Consider the following 19,966-nt stretch of genomic DNA (forward strand, 5'->3'; position numbering starts at 1 on the left):
TGAACTAAAGAAGCTGATATCTGGTTCCCAATTGTATTGCACACAAAGTATTTTACTTTGTGTGATGGTGATTTTTTCACAGCACTCCTTGGAGACCAGACAATACAGGAAACATGGTTAAATTATCAGGTATGTTTGAAATTCTTGCAAGATCATGCTGCCAGTGGCTGGCACAAGCATGTGAAACATGCCCACACCACCAGGAAAACAGCCTCAACCAAAGTAACAGATAAGGAATACTTTTCAAGGCCAGGCTAGAGATCCAGAGGTCAGGATAGTTGGGAATTCCATTAAGATCTGTAGGCCTTGAGGCCATCATCTGTTCTATACGCTGAATTAACGAGGAGCTGCGGATTCACAGCTGGTGAACTACTTCCGTATGTGTGAAATGTTCTCGTCTGACCTATAGAAGACATTCTGAGAGACGCTAATAGCTGCACCCAGCGCATGGTGTGGATGTGACATGAAGGGACAGATTCTCGTCCTTCTAGAGTAAAAACGTTTTTCCTCTCTCTGTCCCCAACTAGTTCACAAATTTAAATCCCACACGAACCTTAAACAGCAGCCTACTGAAATTGTCATCCACACAAAAATTGACTCTAAGAGTTTGTAATGAAGATCTAGGTGCAAAGGAAAAGGGAGAGAGAGAAATCCAAAGTAAATGCAGTCAGACAGCAAACTCATAGTAAAAAATGGGGACTTATGCAAAAATAAGTTTCCTGTCCAAGGCCAAGGAATGGTATAAGCTTCTGATGTGGGGTGAGAGTCCCTAAGTTATGGCTGACCTGTGTGAATACATTATGCTCTGCAGAGAAGAAGCTTTGTACTTACAGGAAAGATGTGATTAGACCCCTAAAAATGTGAATCCTGACTCAGTACTTAACACTCTTACTGCGTGTACTCCCTTACCTAGCCCTACACATGTGTAGGTCCCTGATGGAAAACTTCAACAACTTTCTTCTTAGCTCTCAAAAACACTGGCGTTTACCTCCTCAGAAACCTGCCTGAGGGATGTGTGGATGCTAATGCTGTTTCTTTAAAGCCGAAGAGCTGTGGAAGGCAGGATATCCATGGACCACATTGAGGTCACTGGGTAATCAATTTAGAACTCCAGTGCAGACTTTTCATTAGAAGGTACTTCAAGTAATCTCTCTAACCTTCAAATGGGAAAATCTAATTTTCTAGAACTTACTGGTGTTGAATAGTGATAACTATCTGTTTCAAGGAAATGACTTCCTCCTGCTCCGTTTAACGGCCATCTTGAAGGACTGTACTCTAATGGACTGCATTTGCCCAGAGGAGAAGGGAAATTGGCTTCTTCCAGAAAGCCAACTACACACTGCCTCGGGGACCAATCCTGCTGGCCTTCTCACACAATTCATATTTTATCTTCAGAAAGCTGTCAAGCTCTTTAACATCTAGACCAAGATTTCCCAACCTTGGCAGAATTGACGTTTGGATTAGGTAATTATTTGTGGTAGGGGCTGCCCTCTGCTCTGTAGGATGCTTCGAGGATCCCTGGCCTTCATCCACTAGATGCCAGTAGCATCTCCTTAGTTGTGACAGCCCAAAATATGTCTGGAGACATGTGTCAAATATCCTCCCAGTTGAGAACCACGGGTCTAGGTGGCTAGTTCAAAGCCCAGGGTGCTGTTACAGATGAAAAGCAGCCACCTGAAAGGAGATGACCAGGGTCAATTTACACATCTCTCCAATTTTTCTTTTCTTTTTTTTTTAAAGGTCTTTTTTGGCCACAGGGTGTGTACACTCACTGGAGAGATATAGAGAGGGAAAGTGAGAAATCACCCCCCTCCAGGGGTTGGCTATGCCACAATCCCTTATCCTCCTAGGATTTTGGACAGACACACATGTGTACCTGGCATGAGTTTCAAACCGCCAGATCCAGGCCTCAAGCCACAGTCAGCCATGTGGGAGTCTAGCACCTTAACCACCACACCACCTGCTGGCCCACAGTTTTGCTTTTCTGGGCTTCTTTTATGAAGGAATGGTCAGCAGCCCTTGGTGCCTACCTGAGCATCTGCTAGCTCACTTTCCAAGGTCCTTCTTGCTGACATGGCCTCTTTTTCTTCCTTTTTTGCATGCACAAGGGCCTCTTCTAGTTGCCGTGTTTCTTCCTACAATGAAACATGGGGTCAGGACACATTTAGATGAGTACTATACGAATAAAACAGACTGACTCAGGCAAATGAAATGAATGCAGAAGACACCCACGAACAGTAGTGGCAGAGGTCATGGGTGCCAGTCATGGGCCCAGTCATGTTACTGGATGTCTGTGCCAGTCTACCAGTCCTTGTTCTTAGCCAGCATAAATATCAATTAGCTGGGGTCCTTTTTTGTCTGTTTGGTTTTTTATCCCCCTATGTGCCCAAGGATGCATACACTTGTAGGAGAGAGAGAAAAAGTGAGAAAACACCTCTTGTGAGGGATGGCCATGTCACAATCTCTCCTCATCCATTTTTCTCTTCTTTTGGAACTTGGAGCTTGCACGCACATGCACCCAGTGTGCTTTTCAAGCTACTGGTGTCAGGACTGCAAACCGTGTATTCAGCCATGTGAGATATAGCTACCTTAACCACCAGGCTGGCCCAGGGTAATTATTTTAAAATACAAATATCCAGCCTTACCCTCAGGGATTCAGAAACAGCAGGTATTAACAGGATCCAGACACATATAGTATTGAGAAAAGTATCCAAGTGATTCTGATGGGTGACTGCTATGGCTTGAAAGAGTTCCCCAAAATGCATAGGTTGTAAACTCAGTTGCCATTGTAACAGTATTAAGAGGTGAGGCCTTTAAGAGGTGATTAGACAATGAAGGGTCTGCCCTCATGAACAAACTAATGTCACTGCTGAGGGAATTGGTTCCTTATAAAAGGACAAGTTCCTCCCCCTTTAGTGCGTGTGTCTCTCTTGTCCTCTTTGTCCTTCTCCCATGTGTTGACACCTTTCCAACCTCCAGAACCATGAGAAATAAGTGTCTAGTGTTTATAAAGTACCCAGTCCATAGTACTTCAGATATAGCAGTATAAAACAGACTAAGACAAGAACCATGTGTATCACACTTTCATGGTCAGCTCCCTTTTCTTACTGCTGTCACTGTGCATCTCTCACTAATGGCTTCCCATTTCTCACTAGAGCTCTAGCAAACCAGATAATTGGTTTGTTAAAACCTGTGTAATTTCAAAAACATCAACTATGTGTGGGAAAGAATAAATAGTCTTATGTGAGAATTGGCCTAATGGTGGTGTTAAGGTTGCCTTTTTCGAGTGTTTGGAGGCTCTGCAAAGCCTCAGAAAAAGGAGTGTGCCTGATGTGTGGGAAAGTGGGGGTTCCTGTGTCTCCCCATGTTGTTTCCTACCCTGACCCAATGGTTCCTGTTCCCAGGCCTCCGATTCAGACTACTTCTAGAGAAACAAAAGAAATGGCTTAAAGAGAGGATGTAGTCACTATTGTCTTGACCTTTCCCATTAAATTGTGATAATAAACCCTTTATCTACTTATGAAACCACTCACGCAGGAAAGAAAGATCACAGCTGCCAAACCCAGGCTTGGGTCCAGCAAGTCTTACCTCGTACTTCTTGAGCATTTCCTGTGCTTTGGCTTCATCGTCTTTCATGTCATCAATCTGTCTCTGAAGCTGAGCAAGTCTCCATTCCAGCTCCCCAATTCTTCCCTGTAGTTTCTCATTCTCTTCTTTTAGAACCTTCACACGCAGCTCAGCCCCCACCTGGTTTTGCTCTGAAGCATTGCTTCGGCTGGCCAGCACCTCGACATTCTGCTAAAAACAGGGAGCAGTGAACAAGGGAACAGGTGTCAACGGGCAGTCCCTAAACTACAAGAAGAGCTGGCATTTATGAAAACCAACTACTTGCCAGGTCCTGTGCTAGGCCAGGGGTTGGCAAACAACAGTCTACAGGCCAAGTTCAGCCCACCAAAATTTTGTTAAAAACCAAGTGTTACAGGAACTCATCCATACCTGCTCATTTGCAGACTGTCTATGGCAGCTTTCAAGCTACAACAGCTGAGCTGAGTGGTTGTGACCAAGTCTACAAGGCCTCTGGTGTCACAAAGCCTAAAAGGTTTACTGTCTGTTTCTTAACAAAAAGCTTGCTAACCCTTTCCCATCTTAAGTGCTTTACATAGAAGTTCAACATGGTACTAGCTGCTACCCTTATCACTATCTTAAAGATGAGAACTGAGACCTGAGTAGACTGAGTAACTGCCCAAGATCACCTTGGAAGAACTACATTCAGGCAGACTGAATCCAGAACCTGTCTTCACAATCCTCACCTTCCAGTGTGTTCACTTCCCTGCTCCCTTACCATGGGCAGGGCCCCTAACAGAAGTTCTTAATAAAGGGCAATTTCTGGGTACAGGTTTGCTTGCTTGTTTGTTTTTTAATGTCCAATATAAAACAGAAATGAAAATTATGATACAGTTCATAGTGCAACCTCAAGACACTCTCATCTGAAAATGAGCTCGTGCTGCACACAAGTCACAACAGAAAGGACTAGCAACAACTACAGGATAATTACTGTTAATTCTTGACCTCACATGCACTTTACATTCTTTTGTTTAGCAACCTGAAGTGAAGACAAGTGGTTCTGCCCAATGTTCCACTTCTCGGACAGATCTCTTGCCTGTCTGTGATTTCTCCACCACCATACATATGCCAATATCAACAAATGTCACACTCATGAAACACTTCAGATGCCTGCAAGGCTCAGGAAGGGAAAGATCTGGCTTTGAAAGCCTAGGTCATGGCCCATTCTGAGAGCTATCTGCTAAAACTGCTTGCTTACATAGCCGTTTGGAAAGATCTTTAAATCTACTAACAGTACCATAAGTTTTATTATCCAGAACTTAACCAATTAGAGAGTTTAAGAAATGAGTGCATCTTTTCACAGCCCAAATGTTTAATCTGATACATCTGCGCCAAGCAATTGAGTTAGAATGAGGTTAGCTGACATTTGCTAGAAGAAAATTAAGGTGCCTGGCAACTAGGATTTCTCAGGACTGCTTGAATATCATCTCCTAATGAAATCAGCAAGAGGATACATCATAAAGTTGAAGAGATAAGAAATAAAATGTGGTGGTCAGAATTCAGTAACAGGTGAGACTAGGGGAGACGAGGGAAAGATAAGGTCTAGAATTCCCATCCCTACTCTTAACTCTGCCATTAAAAGACAAGAGAATACAAAAGCCACAGTTTTCAAGACAGGGTGGTCATAGCATAAGACTAGATATATAGATCAATAAAACTGAATTGCGAGTCCAGAAAAAAAATCGATACATTTACAGTCAATTAATTTTCAATGAGGGTGCAAGATAATTCAAGGGAGAAAGAATCGCCTTCAACAAATGGTACTGGGACAACTGGATTTCTACAAGTAGAAACATGCAGTTAGATCCACTGGTGGCATGGTTAAGGAAGCTGGATCCCACATGGTCAACTGCGTGTTTGAGTCTCAGACCTGGTGGCTTGAGAAACATGCCAGGCGCATGTATGTTTATGCCCAAAATCCCAAAAGGAGGGAGGAATGGAGAAGGAACTGCAACACGGTCATCTCCAATGGGATGGGGGGGATGCTCTCTCTCCCTCTCCCTCTCGTGCACATGCCCTTTAGCAAACTTAAAACAAGAATAAAGTTAGACCCCTTTTTATACCACATACACAAAAATTAACTCCAAGTGGGAAACAGACGTACATATAACAGCTTAAATTATAAGAAAATTTTACAAGAAAATATAGAAATAAATAGTTGTGACTAGCCGTTATGCCAAAGCTTTCCAGCTATAACACCAAAAATACAAGCAGCAAAACAAAAGATAAATTAGACTTTTTCAAAATTAAAAACTTTGGGAACCAGCAGTTAGCGTAATGGCTATGTCGCTGGACGCCCACGTAGTTGACCGCGGTTCGCATCCCAGACCCGGTGGCTTAGAACTCATGCCGGGCACGTGTGTATGCGTGCCCAAGATCCCAAGAGGAAAGTGGAGGAGAAGGGATTGCGGCGTGACCATCCCCCCTGGGGGGTGATTTCTCGCTTTCTGTCTCTATGTCTCTCTCTGTCTGTATGGCGAGTGCATGCGCCCTATAGCAAAAACCTCTCCAAGAAAAAAAAAAAAAACTTTCATGCTGCAAATAACACCATTAAGAAATTAGAAAGACGATCAACCCACAGAGCAAGAGGAAATACTTATAAACTATATATCTGATACATGACTCATATCCAAAATATATTTTAAAAATTATTTTTAAAGAATTATTTATTATTATTTTTTCACATGAATTTTGCCAGACAAAGACAGAGACAGAGAGAAAAAGCATGTCTCCAGGTCTGGGACTTGAACTGTGGTTGACCATGTGAGAATTCCAGCATCTTAACCACCATGCCACCTGCAGGTCCTATATTTTAAAAAGTTCTTGAACTCAAAAATATTTAAAGAACCCTTTCTTCTTTTTAAATTTTTGTTATAGGATGCCTGCACTCTCCAAATTAAGAGAAAGGGGAAATGAGAATGCAGTTCCCAAGGTGGATAGCCGTGCTATAATCCTTTTTCCTTTGTTCTCTTCTTAGGATTTTGGGCACACATGCACACACACCTGGTGTGATTTTTCGGGGCAGCAGGTCTGAAACTCAAACCATGCAGTTGACCATGTAGGATCTAGCACTTTAACCTCTATTCATCTACTAGCCAAAGAAAAATAACCCATTTTTAAAATATGCAAAAGATCTGAAAAGACACTTTTTAAAACAAGATAAACAAAAATCCAATAAGCAGATGAAAAGATGTCAACACCATTAGACATTAGAGAAATGCAAATCCAAACCACAATGAACTGCCAATTCATACCCACCAGGATAGCTACAATAAAATAAAATAAATTTAAAAAAAAAAGATAAGATAATCACAAGCATCAGCAAGAGTGTATAAACATTAAAATGCTCATACATCGCTGGTGTGAATATAAAATTGTGTAGCCCTTTTGGAAAACAGTTTGGCATTAAACAGAGTTAACCTATGACCTTGCAATAGTATTTCTTGGTGCATACTAAGAGAAGTAAAAACATATGTTCATGCAAAAACTTGTATATGAATAATCTCAGCAACATTATTCACAATGTCCTCACCTGGTAAAAGGGTAAATAAAATATAGCAGCATATCCATAGAAGAGAATATTACTTAGCCATAAAAAGGAATGAAATACTGATGTATGCTACAACATAGATACACCTTGAAAATAATATGCTAAATGAAAGCAGCCAGTCTCAAAGGATCCCATATTGATCTTCCCTTTCCTGTAACCATATCTAATTTGCCTGGGGCAGAACTCGAATCTAAAATGAGATCCCTTAAATGTTGTGGTAAAGCAAAAATAGTTTCTATGTGTGGCTAGTGTGCTTTCCATCACCCAGAAAGAACAATATGGAAAACCAGATCTGGTTTAACCTGGATTTGGGTCTCACTGGCACCCTGGCATGCTAGATAGGGTAGCCTGGACTATATTTTGTTTCAAGCCTGGCATTCAAATCATTGCTCAGCCTGTGACTGACAGAGGTCTACTCCAATTCTGGAAGACTGAGTATGACTCCAGAGAGCAAGCGTGTGTTGAGATACTTATTCCTGTTCCCTTTAGCTATAAATATGTGTGCATTTTTCTCTATGCCTTCTGAATGTGGTAGGCCACACTGTGTTTGTAAATAATTTAACAAGACCCATTCACCATTTCATATGAAGCTCATAGAATAGGCTTCCCTTTCCTATAATCAGACTTAATTTGCCTGTGGCAGAACTAGATCTAAAAATAAAATAAAATAAACCATATCCCTTTGTTCAAGCTAAGTACTACATGCACGTTCTTCTCCATGACTTCCCATTGGAGATATTTAGGACTCCAAAGTCCTCCCAGCTCTGAAGTGCTTTGACGCATGCACCATCTCTTCTAAATGCTTAAGCTCGTATTTCATGAATGTGGCAAAGGCAGAAGATCTGCACAGAGGAACCAGTAGATGGCATAATGGTTATGTCACTGGAACTCTACTTGGTCAACCATGCCTGGAGTCCTGGACTCAGCGACTTAAAACTCACACCAGGCAGATATATGTATGTACCCCAGATCCCAAGATTATCAAGGAGAATGGAGGAGAAGGGATTGCAGCACGGCATGGCCATCCCCCCCTAGGGGGTGACTTCTTGCTTTCTGTCTTTGACTTTCTGGCAAGTACACATACCCTATGGCAGAAATCTCTCAAAAAAGGAAGAAAAAAAAAGAACTGCACCAAGACCAGAGCTGGTAAAGATCTACTAGATGGGAGGTCTCTGGGATGCATACTACTGACCTCATGTAAGTCAGTGGTGCTGCTTACGTGATTCTCTGACCCTAAATCCTTTATATCATAACACGATTAGAGAGGATGCTCCTTCCTAAATAAAACCAAGAGCACACGGGATGATTCCTTTAGTCATATCATGCCACTTATGTGATGTCTATTTTTAAAAGAATTATACTGATTAATTTTTTAAACATCTTCACAATTATTTCCTCATACAGGCAGTCATAAATAGCTAATAAAAAGCAATTTCAGGCCCAGCCTCTGTGGCACAGCCAGTAGCATAATGGACTGTGGAGTTGGAAGCCACATGCAGTTCAAGTCTCTGGTCCAGTTGACCTAAAAGCACACACCAGACACACAAGTACAGGCCCAGGATCCTGGCAGGCTAGAGGACTAGAGAAGGGGGATTGTGGCATGGCTGAGCCCTGTGGAAGCTGCTCCCCGCTCCCTCCCTGACTCTCTCTCTCATGCATATGTAGGTGCTCTATCATCAACCCCAAACATTCTGCCACTCCATAAAGCTGGAAACATCAAACTAAGGCATGCCACAAAGGCAAAAAGTGAATGTGCTACTTCCTGTTGTTTTTCAAGGCTAAGCCATCACTGAAAATTACACTGAGATCATTTTTCACCACTCAGGCAGCCAAGGTCAGAAAGTCTGATAACATAGCATGTGAGTGGTATGAGAAAGCAGGCATCGTATCCATTGCAGAAGGGCTGGAAATCAGTATGACCCCCGGGAAGGCAGCAACTGCTCTCATAGCACCTGACCCTTGATAGATGTGCGAAAAGACATATAAATGAGACTCATAACTGTAGCACTGTAAGAGTACAAGATCACAAACGAAAGGCCAGTTAATTGGGCACTAGTTAAATAAGTTACATCAATGCAATGGTATCTTGTGCAACTGGGAGAAAAGGGGAATGAGAAGGGAAAACACCAAAGGGCAGAATAGTACATACGCAACTCCTATGTACATGAAAAGAAGGGAGGATATACAGACATGTTTACTGGCTACATAAGAAACTGGTAACACTGACTGGTAGTGAGGAAACGAATGGAGTCTACAGAAAAAGGTGAAGAGGGGATTGTGGCGTGGTCATCCCCCCTGGAGGGTGATTTCTCGTTCTGTCTTTCTATCTTTCTCTCTCTGTCTGGCGAGCGCACGCGAAAACGTCTCAAAAAAAAAAAATTTTAAAAAAAGGTGAAGAGAAGTTGCTGACTGCAATTTTAAACCACAGAAATCCAATGGGTATTACATTTTTTAATGATTTTTTTTTTTTTAATTTTAAAAGACTGACCTTCAATGGCCATGGCCATTTGAAGGACAACCCACCTTCTCAGTCCAGTTCCCACCTCCTTCAGCCTCTAGAAACCCTTCCCCTACCTATTCACAGATACTTCTGGGCCATGAAAGATAGCGGAGCCGGAGCCCTGGGAGCAGCTGTACAAACAGAGCAGAGAGCCAACTCTCCCACGCTGGTTTACATAGTTAAGCAATTCCTTTTCACCACATAGAGCTGGGAGAGTGGAAAAGGCCCAGATGACCCAGGACCTACAATTACATGAGTGCTTCTCCAACTTTTCCATTCAAATGACCCTAAGGCAGTGAAGTTCAGTGTGGGATGATGCGAAACATCCAAAGTATTGCGCTCAAGGCTGGGGTTTTCCCAGTAAAAATGCATATAACTTTTGCATTCAGCACCATAACATTTTTCATTCTACTATAGCTCTTCTTTCAGATACTGTGCAAAGATACTGTGTTCTCAGTGTTCTGGGAAGAGGTGTCCGTTCTACCCTGTGAATTTGCCACACGCTCTCCTCCCCACCTAACATACAGCACGTATCCCATTCTGAGTAATATACATAAAGCACCTCGAGAATGGAATTCTCCCATTGACTTTTAGAAAGGGAAAATTAAGTTACCTAAGACGGATAATATTGTAAATATCTACTCAAGTGAGATTTCAGTTCTTATGGTAGCAACCGTTATTATTCATTAGGCTGGCTAAACCCACATCTCCTTCCCAAAAAGGAAGATCTTTGCACAGCTCACCCACTGGAGCCCTCAGTCATCACTCTTGGTTTCTGACCACAATATGCATAATTTTACTAGCTAAAAAAAAAAAATCAAGCTAGGGGACCAGCAGTGAGTGTAATGGCTATGTCGCTGGACTCCCATGTAGCCGACCACGGTTCGAGTCCCAGACCCCGTGGCTTAAACTCACACCAGGTGAGTGTGTGTGTGCCCAAGATACCAAGAGGAGAATGGAGAAGGGATTACGGTGTGGTCATCCCCCCTCGGGGGGTGATTTCTCCCTTTCTATCTCTTTGTCTGTCTTTCTGGAAAGCGCACGTGCCCTATAGCAAAAACCTCTCCCCCCCAAAAAAATCAAGCTAGACTTCTCAAAAGTAACAATCAAGGCCAAATAGTCTTTCCAGGGCCATTGTGCTGCACAGGTAAGATGACTCCTGCCTAATTTCAAGGGCAAGTCAGGTTTCTCGGTTGGCTAATTCATTAAAAATTTAGCACCATTTCCCAATTAAGGTTAGTCTGGTAAACTGATGGTAACTAAGTAAAAAAAATTATTCTAAAATAGGCAAATGGAATGTTTTCACATGCTGAATTGCTAAATTTCCACTACTTTTTAAATAGTTGACTTTTAACCATATGTTCCAATTACTGACTTAAAAGGGGAAAGAGAACTATGTAACGGTATCACACACACAAAAGAGCAAAATCCCAGTCTTTGCCAGATACCACCATTCATTGCAGATAATGACTTGCCTACGAACTGGCACATTTTCATGAGTTAACGCCCACATTTAGAAATATTCACACTGTCTCTGGAGCGGGAGAAAACTTTTATTCATGACAAACACAAAACCCCCAAACATCACCACTGAGTGTTTTGCCTGGTCCAAGGGGCTGACGAGCTTTCCTTACAGGGTACAGCCCTGACAGCTTGGAAAGCTTGCTCCTGATGGATAGCAGGTAACCACAGAGGCCCAGGGCCTCCTGGCTTGTCCTAGTGCAGGACCTAACACAGAGAAGGATCAGGTTTTACCAATTAACAAGGCCTCTGCCACAGTCAGCTTTTGTTTCCTTTCTGTCTCTCTTTTTTGCTGAAAGAGTAAAAACAGCTGAGGCGTGGTGGCCGGGAGTTCAGAGAATGGAATGTTGGTTTGTCAGTTCCGTCTCACTGACCACCCCCACGCTTCAGTGTGTTGAGGCTGCAGGATCCCAGCTGAGGGGTCCCTAAAAGTGTCCCCTAGGTCAGTGCATCTGCTGAGAGGTTACTGTCTTCCTCATCATGACTATGTATGTCCACTTTCGTTTGCACAATGAGGGCCTGGGTCACAAGTATTATTATACCCTTCCTCACCTTGAGTGTACAGAAAAACATTTATTGTGCCTTCAGCTTCCCCCTCATCCAAGCAACAATAAGCTATTTAGATACAGAAACAGCATGTATTTTAGTCATATGTAGACCACTTCATCCCTTTCTCTACTTATCTGATTTTTTTGTATGAGGTCTCTAATTGCGGGCTCTCAAATTTTAAGCATAGCAATCACCTGGAGATCTTGTTAAAATGATCATTCTGACTCAGGAAATCTAGGACAGGACCCAGGACTCTGCATTTCAAACAAACTCAGTTCAGGCCAATGATGATGGTTGTGGATCCGATGACGAGTAGAAGGGCCACAGCTCAGGAGATGTTACTCTGACCTCAGGGCCAACTTCAGGGCCTTCCTGTAGAGATCTGAACTCAATTCCCAACTGATTAAACCCTTTGTGCTTCTTGGGATGACTGTAAATGTCTGGGATTGGATATCGTGGCAGTCAACTCGGATTATAATCTTACGTAAATTCTTGATCCCTCTAAATTCAACTCATATCCTCTAAGAAAGTATAATAGGCATATGAGGGAAGTTCATAGCAATTAGTGCTCATAAGAAAAAAAATTAAAAAACAGAAAGGTGGCAAACAACTAACAACACATCTCAAGAAATGGGACAAATAAAAACAAACAAAATACTAGAAGAAAAGAAATAATAAAGATCAGAGCAGAAATAAATGAAATAGAGAATAAAAGAACCATACAGAAAAGAAATGAAACCAAAAGCTGGTTCTTTGAGAAGTTAAACAAAATTGACACTTTATTAACTAGATTAATTAAGAACAGAGAAAGGAACCAGGTAAAGTCAGAAATGTAACAGGCAACATTACAACAGATAAAACAGAAATACAGTAGGTCAGGAGGGATACTATGAGTGATTATATGTCAACAAACAAGAAAACCTGGTTGAGATGGACAAATTTCTGGATACATATAATTTACCTACATTGAACCAGGAAGAAACAGAATACATAAATAGACCCATAACAAGCCATGAGATTGAATCAGCAATAATCCCCCAACAAAGGAAAGCTCAGGCATTGAAGCTTCACTTCTGGATTCTATAAAAATTTTAAAGAAGAGGTAATCCCAATTCTCCTCAAACTATTTCTAAAGATCTAAAAGGAAGAAATTCTCCCAAACTCAGTCTATGAAGCCTCCAAAATATTGATACCAAAAACAGACAAGGACATAACCAAAAAAAAAAAAAAAAAAAAAAAAAAACCCTACAGACCAATATCCCTAATGTATACATATGCAAAAAAAAATTTTTTGAGAGGTTTTTGCTATAGGGCTCATGTGCTCACCAGAAAGAGAGAGACAGAGAGACAGAAAGTGAGACATCACACCCCAGGGGCAATGGCCACGACACAATCCCTTCTCCTCCATTCTACTCTAGGGATCTTGGACACGCACGCACACGCACCCAGTGTGAGTTTAAGCCACCGGATCCAGGACTCAAATCGCAGTTGACTACAGGGGAGTCCAGTGACATAGCCACTACACTAACTCTTGTCCCCATATGCAAAAATTCTTAACAAGATACTGCAAATCACATCTAACAACACATTAAAAAAATTATATGCTATGACCAGGTACGCTTTATCCCAGGAATGCAAGGGTGGTTTAACATACCCAAAACCATAAATGTAATACATCACATTAATAGAAGGAAAGATAAAATCCATATGATCACGTCGATTGATATAGAAAAAGCATTTGATAACATACAATTCTGTCTAAATTAATTTACAAATTCAATGCAATTCTGATCAAATGGTCAGAGACATTCTTCACAGAAATAGAAAATAGAAAATTTGTCTGGAATCATAAAGGTGCCGTATTATCACAGCAATATCCTGCAAAAAGAATAAAGCAGGAGGCATCTCACTACCTGACTTCAAGAGGTATTACAGAGCTGTGATAACTAAAACAGCCTGGTACAGAAAAACGACACAGAGACCAATGGAACAGAATAGAAAACCCACAAGTAGACCTCAAAACATACAGCCAACTGATCTTTGACAAAAAACACAAGACAATCCAGTGAGGAAAACAAAGTCTCTTTAGCAAATGGTGCTAGAAGATCTGGATAGCCAGAAAAATGAACTAGACCCTTATCTCTCACCATTAACAAAAGTCAACTCAAAATGGGTCAAAAATCTAAACAAAAAGGCTAAAATTACTGGTGGAAAACACAGGGGAAGACATTGGAGTAGGCAAAGCTTTCTTAAATAAGATCCCCTAAAATAATAACAGATAATAACAGATGATAATCCCCAAAATAGAAAACTGATACTACATCAGGTTGAAAAGCCTCTATACAACAAAGGAAATAATAATAATAATCAGAATGGGAGATAATATTTTCTAACTATGCTTCAGATAAGGAACTAATAACCAGAATATATAGGGAACTCAAGCAGCTTACCTGCAAGAAAACAAGCAATCCAATTAAAAAGTAGGAAAAGGAACTGAACAGACAACTTTGAAAATAAGACATATGAAAGGCTAAAAGCATAGGGAAAAAAATGTTCAATGTCTCTTATTAGAAGGGAAATGCAAATCAAAACCACAATTAGGTATCATTTAACCACACTCAGAATAGCTATGATAAGAAAGAAAGAAAGAACAGTGCTTGCAAGGCTGTGGTGAAAGGGAAACCCTCCTACACTGTTGGTAATGATGTAAATTAGTATAGCCACTGTGGAGAACAATATGAAGGTTCTTCAAAAACTTACAAAAAGAACTACCATCACCCAGTCATTTCACTCCAGGTTATTCACCTTAAGGATAGGAACACACTCAGAAAGATATCTGCAGATTCCTATTTATTTCAGCACTGTTCACAATTACTAAGACATGGAATCATCCTAAGTGCCCGAGAACAGATGACTGGGTTGAAAAAGTGTGGCACATATACATTATGGAATACTACTCAGCCATAAAAAATTAAAAACTAGGGAACCAGCAGTTAGTGTAATGGCTATGTCGCTGGACTCCTACGTAGTTGACAATGGTTCGTGTCCCAGACCCGGTGGCTTAAAACTCACACCGGGCGTGTGTGCGTGCGTGCCCAAGATCCCAAGAGGAGAACGGAGGAGAAGGGACTGTGGCGTGATGATCCCCTCTGGGGGGGTGATTTCTCGCTTTCTGTCTCTATGTCTCTCTCTGTCTGTCTGGTGAGCGCATGCACCCTATAGTGAAAAACCTCTCCAAAAAAAAAAAAATTAAATTAAAAACTAAATGAGATCCTAGCATTTGACACAAAATGGAGAATATTGAAGATTTAATGCTAAGTGAAGCAAGTCAGACTGAGAAAGATAGACTTTGTATGTCCCTGTTAAAAACTATAATAGCAGAGACAGCAAGTGTAGATACCAGAGACTATATAGGAGGAGGTGTACAGTTGGAGGTAGGAGGGAGAGACTCAGGAGAAAAAAATTTGACAGACACAAGAATGGGAAGTTCCTGTGTATGGCAATAGCTTTGACTTGCTTGACTTACAATATGTTTATGCTTTGAGAATCCACATAGATTCTGTAAAAACATACAACGATTAAATGTAAATTTAAAAAATAAATTAAAAATTTTTTTCTTTTTTTGGAGAGGTTTTTGCAATAGGGTGCATGCACTCACCAGAAAGACAGAGAGAGACATGGAGACAGAAAGCGAGAAATCACCCCACCCCACGCCCGCAAGGGGATGGCCATGCCGCAATTCCTTCTCCTCCATTCTCCTCTCGGGATCTTGGGCATGCATGTACACGCGCCCAACATGAGTTTAAGCCACCGGGTCTGGGACTCGAACTGCGGTCGACTACAAGGGAGTTTAGCAACATAGCCATTACGCTAACTGCTGGTCTCTAAACTAAAAATTTTTAAAAGAAAGTGTAATAGGTAATACCCTAAAAGGGTTGGAGTATCAAAAAAGAAAGAATTACAAAAGCATTAAAAATGGAACTCCAACACTAACATAAAGTAATGGATTCCTTCCTTCCTCCATTTGACTGCCTATTTACCATTTTTTTGATTAAGATGGGGTTGAGTTAATGGAAAACATCATTTTTAAATTCTGTTCTCTAAGAACTTCATCAGAGTTTCCAAAATATTGCTCACCATATTTCCCAAATGCCACTACCATTCCTTCCCAAACCATCTGCAGCTCAGAACTCAGTTGGTTATATAGTAATTAGCTCTTTGTGTTTGTTGTGGCCAGGGAGCAATGAGTGGGAGAGATGAGAACAAATGTGCCTAAGAAAGTCAAGCAAGTAGAGAGTGCACAGCACCAAAACCCCACATGTTTTCAAGGAAGAGCTGAATCCAAAGCCAAGAATAGTGGAGGTCAATATTCAATTTCCTCTTGTTAGATGTAGATTCTAGGCCAGACTCTGCTAATAATTCATGGTATGATGACTTTAGTCCAGTCATCAAACTTCCATCTGCTTTCAGTTTCCTCCTTGTTAATCAGTCTAGCTAATTCCCATGACCCAGCCAGCTCTAGTAGTCTGGAATTCTAGAATGGAGGTGAGAAAATCAGGCAGTACTAGCCAATCATGGAATTAAATAAACTAAGACTTGTAGAGGTTTTACTCCTATGTCATATTCACATTTTTTTCAATTGCTGTTAGCTAAACCATAGCATTTGTATCAGTGTCCCGACCAAAGCACCTAAAGCTAAGGGCCAAATCTAAAGATGGCAACTTCCTGCCATGAAGATAAAACAAAGTATTGCTAGTTCATTCTCTCCATACAATCACTAACTTGCCATAACTCAAGCAGTTTAAGCATAAAATGCTTAGTGGAGATTTTATTTACATCCTATGTTTTTGTTGCCCTGGTGGCAATTTTCCTGCTTACAAAATCTAATTAAAAGATACTACTCTTTAGTTATTCAACTGTTTAACTTACCTAAAGTAGAAATCATTTTTTTTCTATAATGCCCTTGTGAAATAAGTCAATATGCATCCCTTTAAATGGTTAAGAACCAATCAGATTTGCTCTCAGAGTGGTCTGTAATTCAGAGCCCAATACAAAAATTAATAAAATTCCTCACACTTGATTACAGAATGCACTTGACCCAAGTCCTCATGTATGCCACACAATAAACCTGCACAGATACCCAGATAAGGATAAAAATACCTATGATAGAGGCCAGCAGTTAGCGTAATGGCTATGTCGCTGGACTCCCACGTAGTCGACCACGGTTCACATCCCGGACCCGGTGGCTTAAAACTCACACCGGGCATGTGTGCGTGCATGCGAGATCCCGAGAGGAGAATGGAGGAGAAGGGATTGTGGCGTGGCCATCCCCCCTGGGGGGTGATTTCTCGCCTTCTGTCTCTCTGTCTCTCTGTCTTTCTGGCAAGTGCACGCGCCCTATAGCAAAAACCTCTCCAAAAAAATAAAAAAAAAAAAAAACCTATGATAAAAACACCTACTTAGGTGCAGAACCAGTCAAGTGATTTTCCCAAAGACAACATGCTCAAGCCTTGACAGATGGTGCAACTGTTTTCATGAAATGATCAAAACTGGCAAATCTATAGGGACAAAAAGTAACTAGTTGACAAAGTGTGGGGAGAAAGGAGGGTACTGATGAAAGAGCTTCATTTGGAGGTAACGGAAATGTTTTGTGATTACAGTGGTGCCCAAATTGAGGTACCCATGTAATACAAATGTTATTTCAGTAAAAACAAAAGAAGAAACAAAGTTCAGGCCTTGGAGTCAGCAGACCTGAATAGGCCCCACTTGTTTTTCTCAAAGCCTCAGTTCCCCCACTGTTCTAAAACTAAATAGAGACATTCCACAAAGCACTTAGCAATGTTTCAGGCACACAGTAAGAACTCAGTCAATGGCAACTATCTATTAAGATCAGGTAGCAGAAATCACACTTCCAGGACTCGAACTCAGCTCTCCGACCCCCTATTAGTGATTCCTGCCTAGCTTCTTCCAAGTGGGGCAGCAGCTTCCTGGAAAACTCCCCACAGTCAGCTAGGGAAGAGAAGAGGAGGAGCCAAACCAGCCCCTGGATGGAGGCTTACATCCAAATACTCACTAGATTGCATTTTTCTGTAATGTAGCCCTGGATATAGACTTTCAATTATACTTTCGCTTAATTTTTTTTCTTAAACATCACTCCTTCTAAAAAAAATTTTTCACATGATGTTGCTCAGATTCTCTGGGTCCTCTCAGTTTGCAGGAGATTCAAAAAGCCTCATATTTTACTTATGAGACACCATTTCCCTCACCATGAAGTCACGCTAAGCTAACCTTGAGACCAGGATGTAAAAGTTCTGTGCACAGAACCCGCCATCCCCCTGCTGTGCCATCAGCCCTGATGAAGTCACTGGCGGATAGAAGAGACTCCACCCAGATGATACCATGCATCCAGAGCTCTGCATCACCAGCAAGGTATCAGCAGGTAGGAGCGGGAGAAAAAACAACAGGGGTAGATTCTCAGTTAGATTCACTTGTCACAGATGCACCACATAGTTTTACAAACGGTTACAATCAGCCTCCTGTCAGCACACACGTGTCCAACAGGTTGAACAGGATCTCTGCAGAAAGAAGATAAACAGGCAGGCTCTCCAGAGCACTGCCTTGTGGGAAAGCACAGGGACCCCTCCAAGATAAACCAAAGGCTCATTCTGGAAGCTAACGAGGCCTCATGGGGTCCGCACCTCTGCACTGCTTCCTTTCCCAGCAATGTTATTTGTAAAAGCTGATCTTTCCACTTATCCATTGTGCTGTTAGCAAATGTGCATAATTGCTGGGAGAATCTCCCCCATGTAGAGCTCATGCCATTTTAAAAACTTAAGTAAAAATGCTTAGACCAAGAACTCTCAATCCAGTGACCAATCTCATGAGTTCCTCTTTGCAGCCCCAATCAAGATCAAATGTCTATATAGAAAATTGTCAACTTTTCCCTTTGTCCCCTAATGCTGGAAGGGACAGGAGGAAAAAAAAAAACAAAAACAGGAGTATTGACTGACATCTTCTTAGAAAACATGGCTATTACGCTTGACAAATCTGTGAAGCTGAGTACCACAGCGCCCAGAGCTAAGACACGGCAAGAATGACCTTTATTTATTTCCTCCTTCATAGTGGTTGGCTGTTCCCTGGGGCAGGGCTGAGCAGATCAGGCTCCAAAAGGCTCATGCTTCTCTGGCTGCTCCAGTCAGATCAGCTTGGAGGATCAGTAGCCAGCTGTGAGTGACCAACACAGGGAAGAGGGCCAGCAAGAGAAACAGCCTGACCTAGGTTTGCTCACCTGCCCACATTGAGGTTTTGTCCAAGTAGCAAATTTCCCTGAATCACACTTCGGTTTCCTTAAAAAATAAGGGTGGTGTTACAGATCCATTCACTGCATGGGTCAAGAAAAAGGAAAGATAATACCTATTGTCAAAGTACCAGTCAATGTACAAAAAGCAAACAGTGTCCAGGAAAGAATTACCACGTACCACCCAGGATTTACAGAGCATCAAACACAGACTTCCTTCTAGATTGAGGCCCAAAGAAGGCAGGTCACTTTTTGGCTCCACCCTGGTGATCATTTGTTTCCCACCATTCTGTTGGCAAGACGTTGACTCAACCCTTCCTTTTCTGAATGGAGAGTCAACTGGGCCCAGCTGTGATGGCACACTGCTAAGACTCTGTGCTCCACAGGCTGGGACCAAATGGGAGGCCTGAGTCCCTATCTAGGTCTGACATAATGGCTGACAGAGGCATGCAGCTGTAATCCCTGCAACTTAGGGAAGCTGAAGGAGGAGGATCATGAGCTTGAGGCTGGGAAACCCTGTCTAAAAAGGAGACAGGCATGGTGGGATATGCCTGTAGTCCCATCCAAGAGGCTGAGGCAGGGAGACTGTAATACAGCAAGACCCTGTCTTAAATGAATTTTTTTTAAAGGAGCCATCTTGGAGGCCAACCAGTGAGGCCCCCATGAATCACTGTGGTAGTTATTATGCTGTTCACCAAATATTTCCAGTTCTCCTCTCCCCCAGGTATCAGGAAATTAGGCTCCTCTTTCTTCTTGAAGTCAAGTATGGCCATGTGATCAATGAAATGTGAGACGAAACATGTGTCTTAACTAGGCATGAGTTCCAAGAGCCTGTTAGTGATTCACCATACCTGTCTCCTGCTACTACAAAGATCACCATTCCAAGCTCCAGCCCCAAGAGTCAGTGAGGCCGTTACAGGGAAAG

General features: G+C 41.8%; 1 protein-coding gene across 1 annotated transcript in view; it reads right to left on the reverse strand.

Moving 5' to 3' along the window:
• Positions 1 to 19,966, reverse strand: part of CGNL1 (cingulin like 1) — a gene marked incomplete at its 5' end in the record, with an annotated part of 130,329 nt that overhangs the window by 27,945 nt on the left and 82,418 nt on the right. The window contains 2 exon segments of the mRNA XM_027766013.1: positions 2,031 to 2,135; positions 3,589 to 3,795. Of these exon segments, the coding sequence (XP_027621814.1) occupies positions 2,031 to 2,135; positions 3,589 to 3,795 (312 nt within the window).

Source organism: Tupaia chinensis, unplaced genomic scaffold (assembly GCF_000334495.1).
Source record: "Tupaia chinensis unplaced genomic scaffold, TupChi_1.0 Scaffold000063_1, whole genome shotgun sequence".
Classification (NCBI taxonomy): domain Eukaryota; kingdom Metazoa; phylum Chordata; class Mammalia; order Scandentia; family Tupaiidae; genus Tupaia; species Tupaia belangeri.